Genomic DNA, 5,196 nt, shown 5'->3' on the forward strand with positions numbered 1-5,196 from the left:
CATAGTGAGACAGAATAATGTACATTGTCCACCTAAAACATCTACAGTTGGGATACTCCTTCCTTTCAGAGCTTCTTTAAGATCACAGCTTTATAAGATCAGTGAGTATATAGTTACCTTCTGTCTACCTGAACAACTAAAGAAGACTCACGAGAGTGTACTACAAAGAACAAATGCTGGGGAAACTGCCCCTAACGAAATATTCTAACTCTAATGAAGAAGCAGAAGCTTCTAACAATTCTCTAAAACCAGTTTTGTGGGGTTTTTTGTTTTGTTTTTCAATTCCAGATATGTTAAGATCGAGACACAATCTCTGAGCAACAAGAAATTGTTAGGATCTATTTTTAAGATACCACTTGTTTTCCTATTACATTTCTTTTCTGACTTCCACAGATAGTATTTTTTGCTCCCTGATTGGTGTTCCCATCTCTTTTATATTTATACAAACAATAAGATTATAGCTCTTATCACAGTGTACTAAGTTGTTTTGTTGTTGTTTATGAGACTGTCTATCTTAGTAGGCTGTGAGCTATTTGAGAACAAAGAATGTTTTATTCGTCTTTATATTCCTGTCACATAGTAGGCATTTGGCAATGTGTCTGAATTTAATTGGCTGTGGTACAAGAACAAAATGCTTCTCCTCTCTCAGCATTTGCTTTCTAGAATCCATCCCAATGTACTTCTAACTCTAAACTGTGATTTAAAAGATAGACAGAAAATGAATTATACAGAACATTTTACAAAAAACACCTTGTCTTTAAAGGCAGGGGAAAAAAAAAAATCAACTACCTTCCCAAGATAGCTACTCTGTCTCACATCTTCTTAAAGGAATGAAATGATGAGGGCTGTGATCAGAGAAGACCCTCAGAAAATAAATAAAAATCTAGTAATGCAGCCGTAAGCCAGGAGAGGAATGGTGAAGCATATCATTATCATCCTGATATTTTTAGAAGTTCTTGGTGACAGGTCAGATTTTTGAGAATCAGAAAATGATAAAAATAATCTTGTTATTCCACAAAGGAGGCTCTCTATATATATCAGGCCAATTTTGAGCACTGCCTGTGAATGTTGAGAAAATATTTTTAAGTGTTAGTGAAAAGATAGGCTTTGTGGGGCCGACCCAGCCTTGCATTATAAAAGGTTTTCTTGCGGGGGTTGAGAGATTTTACTGATGTGGGCATCATAAAGAATTAGCAAATCCAGGTTTTTGCTTCTTAAATTTTTAAGAGAAGGATTCACTCATATTCCATGAGATATATAGAAAAGGAAAAGATGCTTTTTAAGCTATTAGAGGTGCCTAGGGAGTCCTCCTTGCCCCACCAATTGTCCGTGCTGTCTGGATCTTTAGGGACCCTTGTTTTTCTCACCTTTAAACTGTAGAACTCTGCTCTATAGGATTCCTTTTGTGGCTTTCATTTAGAAAGCCAAAAAAAAAAAAAAAAAGCTATTGTTAAATGGTGCCATGGCCAGATATCTAAAGGGGCTTTGTGGTTATTATTGTTAGTTACCATAGAGCCAGCTCTGACTCAGGGCAACTCCATGCTATGACCCCAGACACAACTAGTCCTGTGTCATGATTATTTCTGAGTGTATTTGTGTCCATTGCTGTGGCCACTGTATATTTTGAGAGCCTCTGTGGGGGCTCTTTTTCTAGCACTGTATTGGATAATATTCTGTTGTGAGCCATAGGGTTTTCATTGGCTAATTTTTGGAAGTAGTTTGCCAGGTCTTTCTTCCTAGTTTGTATTAATCTGGAAGCTCCACTGAAACCTACCTGCTTTGGGTGGCCCTGCTGATGTTAGAAATACCAGTGGCACAGCTTCTGGCATCACTGCAACACGCAAACCGTCACAGCACCACAAGCTGACAGAAAAGACTGGGGGCTCCAGATTTCAGGTAGAAATGATCCTCTGTTTATTTGGGCTGTTTGCTTCTTTAAATACTCAGTCATCTGACTCTCTTATTGTTTAGGATTAGTCATGAATTAAGTAGGACAGAGAAGATGTTATTAATAGTTTATTACATACCCATTCAAGAAATTTAAGCTAAGTTTATGTCTCCTAGCCACTAAAAAGAGAAAGCCTCTGTGTTTATTTAAAACACTGTAGATTCTTTCTCATTTAGAATACACAAGTCTAACGTGAACACTGATTCTATAAGATTTATATGTAAGTTGCTCTTTTCCTCAACTTATTTCACTACCTTTTTATTTCTTGTTTTGATTAATTCTGAATTTGATCCTTTAAAATTAGTTCCTTTATGTCTTCGTCAAATTTTATAGAAAAACATCAATTAAAAATAGGAGTCCACACATAAAGAAAATTTTATACACTTACTTCTTTGGAGTGGGAAGTGGTCACTATCAATACTCTGAGTTTATTTTACTGAATCATATGATTTTGCCAAATTGAGTTTTACTGCAACCAATGAGAACTGAGTGTAAAACTGAGAAAATACTTATATGTACTATTCAGAAATATGTAGATGCCAAAAGAAAAATATTTTATATTGCTAAAGTAGAATACAGTTAATAGTGGGATTTCTAAGTGGCCTATGTACCCAGAGTGTGCACAGAATAGGGCTGGCACGTATATGAATAACATTAAGTGTTGCCTCCTTGGAGTGATTTGAGAAGTTCTGAGTCATTTGCTCCAAAATGGCCACTGTATCAAACTACCTGCACATGGCCCAAACGTTCCTGCATTTGCTATGCCCGTGGATTTAGATATCAAAGACCTCCTGCAAAATGCAAATGTGTTATTTGGGAGGGACTATACATCAATACTTTGGTAGCCGGTGTCATTTACACCCTAATTAGTTGTAATGTTAACTGCCCTGTCTCCTAAGTATGACTCAGATAGAAGGATAAAGAGGAGGAAATCTAAAGTAGGCAGCCTTTTTCTGGCCAAACTGCAGAGAGTGTCACAGAGGCCATCTCTGGGGAGTCAGGATGAAGAAAGATAATGGGGAGAGAAAAGGAGAATGCTTAGAAAAAGATGGAGTCTCTGAGTGGTGCACATGGTTGATGCACTCAGCTATTAACCGAAAGGTGGGAGGTTCGAGTCTTCCTAGAGGTGCCCCAGAAAAAGGCCTGAAGATCTACTTCTGAAAAATGAACCGTGGAAAACCCTACGGAGCAATTCTGCTTTAACATGTATGGGGTCACCATGAGTCAGAATCAACTTGATGACAACTGGTAGAAAAGGAAGGAGGAGAGACCAAATGGGGAATGGAGGTAGACAAGCAAGCAAGCCTCGCTTCTTCCCAAGGTTGCCATGTGGCAGAATTGATAGAACCACTTGAAACACAACATATTTTCAGTGGACATTTATGTAAACTCTTTCCAGTTTCCCATGGAGTTTCTGCAGGTCTACGACTCTATTATTTAATTAATGGGAACATATCTTCCTCAGAAACTTTGTATCCCTAAGGAGCCAAGTTTCAACTGGTAGAAAAATAGTCTGATGCAAGTAACTTGTGTGACCCAGCACGCCCCAGTAACACAGTACTAAGAAGATCTCCCTGGCAGGTCAGAGCAGCATCCTATACAGAATGTTCCTAGAATCCACCATTACTGACAGCCATTTCCTGGGAAGCACTATCTTCAATGCTACATAGGAGAGAAATGCAGACCTTTCTCACTATGACTTGGGACTTGCCAAGGATGTCAAGAATGAGGGTGGAACAAACAAAAGGAAAAGTTTGCTTTAGTTGGGGGTCCAAATGTTTGAACCCAGTAGTTTCAATCCATTTAGGGTGGATTATAGATCCTTGGAAGGAAGGTTGGGCAATCTACTTCCGTAGTGATACTGCCTCAGAAACCCAAAAAGGGATCGCTATGAGTCAGGTCTGACTCTGATGGCACATAACAACAACAACAATAGGTGCTTCCAGGTCCTTTGATGAGCCCTTGGAGCACTGTGCTGTGAGATCACCATGTTCATGAGCCCAAGGAGGCTATTGTTTGCTAACCTGCTCCATCAGATTCCCAAAGAAGTTGATCTATAACCTCAGAGCAGTGAATATGATAGATACTTCATGAGGAGATTGGCTGTTGGGCAGAGAATTTTTCTTACTTTTCTCTTTCTGCCCAATAAGCAGCATAATATGATGCATCCAGTCACCATACTAGTCATTTAAAGCTCATGCCATTCAGGGCAATTAATTTAGTCTCTCTGAATGTCATCTCTGAAGTGGAGATGATTGTAATAATTGCTTCATAGATTTTGTGAGAAAATAAAACAGGGTCAGGAATGAAGATTTGACATTTATCAAAATGATTTTCTTGAGGTTCCCAGTGGCATGGGATCAAATAATCAGTGTGCATATACACAACATTTTCTAAAGGGAAAAATCTCAGGATTCCACCAGAATGGACTAAGCTTTGGAATCAGTTTCGATAGATTTTAGGTGTGAAAGAAACACTAGAAGTCATCATGTCCAGCCACCATATTTCCAATTATGTCTTATTTTATTTTATTTTATTTTTTGGCAGAGGTTTTATGGTTTTATTTAGCACAAATAAAACTTATAAATGAGCTGTCTATTCATTTTCTTCAGTACGCAGCCTTGCATTGGGATTGGTGACTCTGATGGCCAGTTGGGCTGCTCTTTCCAAGATGGCTTTGCGGTTCTTGGAGGAAACATTGTGTGCGATCTCAGCACAGTAAGATTTGTTGCACATCAGCAGCACTTCCAGCTCCTTGACATTGTGGACCAGGAACTTGCGGAAGCCACTAGGCAGCATGTGCTTCGTTTTCTTGTTGCTCCCATAACCAGTATTGGGCATCAAGATCTGACCCTTAAATCTTCTCCGCACCCTGTTGTCAATGCCTCTGGGCTTTCGCCAATTGCGCTTAATTTTGACATAACGGTCTGATTGATGCCGGATAAACTTCTTGGTCCTTTTTTTGACAATCTTAGGCTTAACCAGGGGTCTGAGGGCAGCCATGATGCTGGTCGGAGATGGATACGACCTCCGTAGGCAGCGCCGAGGAAGAGAGAAATTATGTCTTATTTTGAACTCTATAACCAATTACACTAGTTTCTTCTTGCTGCTGTAAAAATTTACCACAAATTTGGTGGCTTTAAAACATCCACATTTATTCTCTTACAGTTCTGGAGGCTAAAACTCCAAAATTAGTTTCACTAGGCCATTTATTTTCACTAGGCAGGTCTGCAGGCCCTGGCTTCATT

At 39.1% G+C, this 5,196-nt stretch overlaps 1 protein-coding gene across 1 annotated transcript; it reads right to left on the reverse strand.

Annotated features, from left to right (window-relative positions):
* Positions 1–4,543: 4,543 nt before the first annotated feature.
* LOC103204533 (60S ribosomal protein L32-like) lies at positions 4,544–4,951 on the reverse strand. Its single transcript, XM_042782166.1, has one exon. The coding sequence runs from the start codon at positions 4,949–4,951 to the stop codon at positions 4,544–4,546; it is 408 nt and encodes a 135-aa protein (XP_042638100.1).
* Between the last annotated feature and the right edge of the window lie 245 nt (positions 4,952–5,196).

The sequence above is a fragment of the Orycteropus afer genome, unplaced genomic scaffold (genome assembly GCF_000298275.1).
Source record: "Orycteropus afer afer isolate SDZICR_OR568_19922 unplaced genomic scaffold, OryAfe1.0 scaffold00252, whole genome shotgun sequence".
Classification (NCBI taxonomy): Eukaryota; Metazoa; Chordata; class Mammalia; order Tubulidentata; family Orycteropodidae; genus Orycteropus; species Orycteropus afer.

Coding starts and splice junctions, on each gene's coding strand:
- LOC103204533 (XM_042782166.1), bottom strand. CDS start 4,951: ATGGCTGCCCTCAGACCCCTGGTTAAGCCTAAGATTGTCAAAAAAAGG.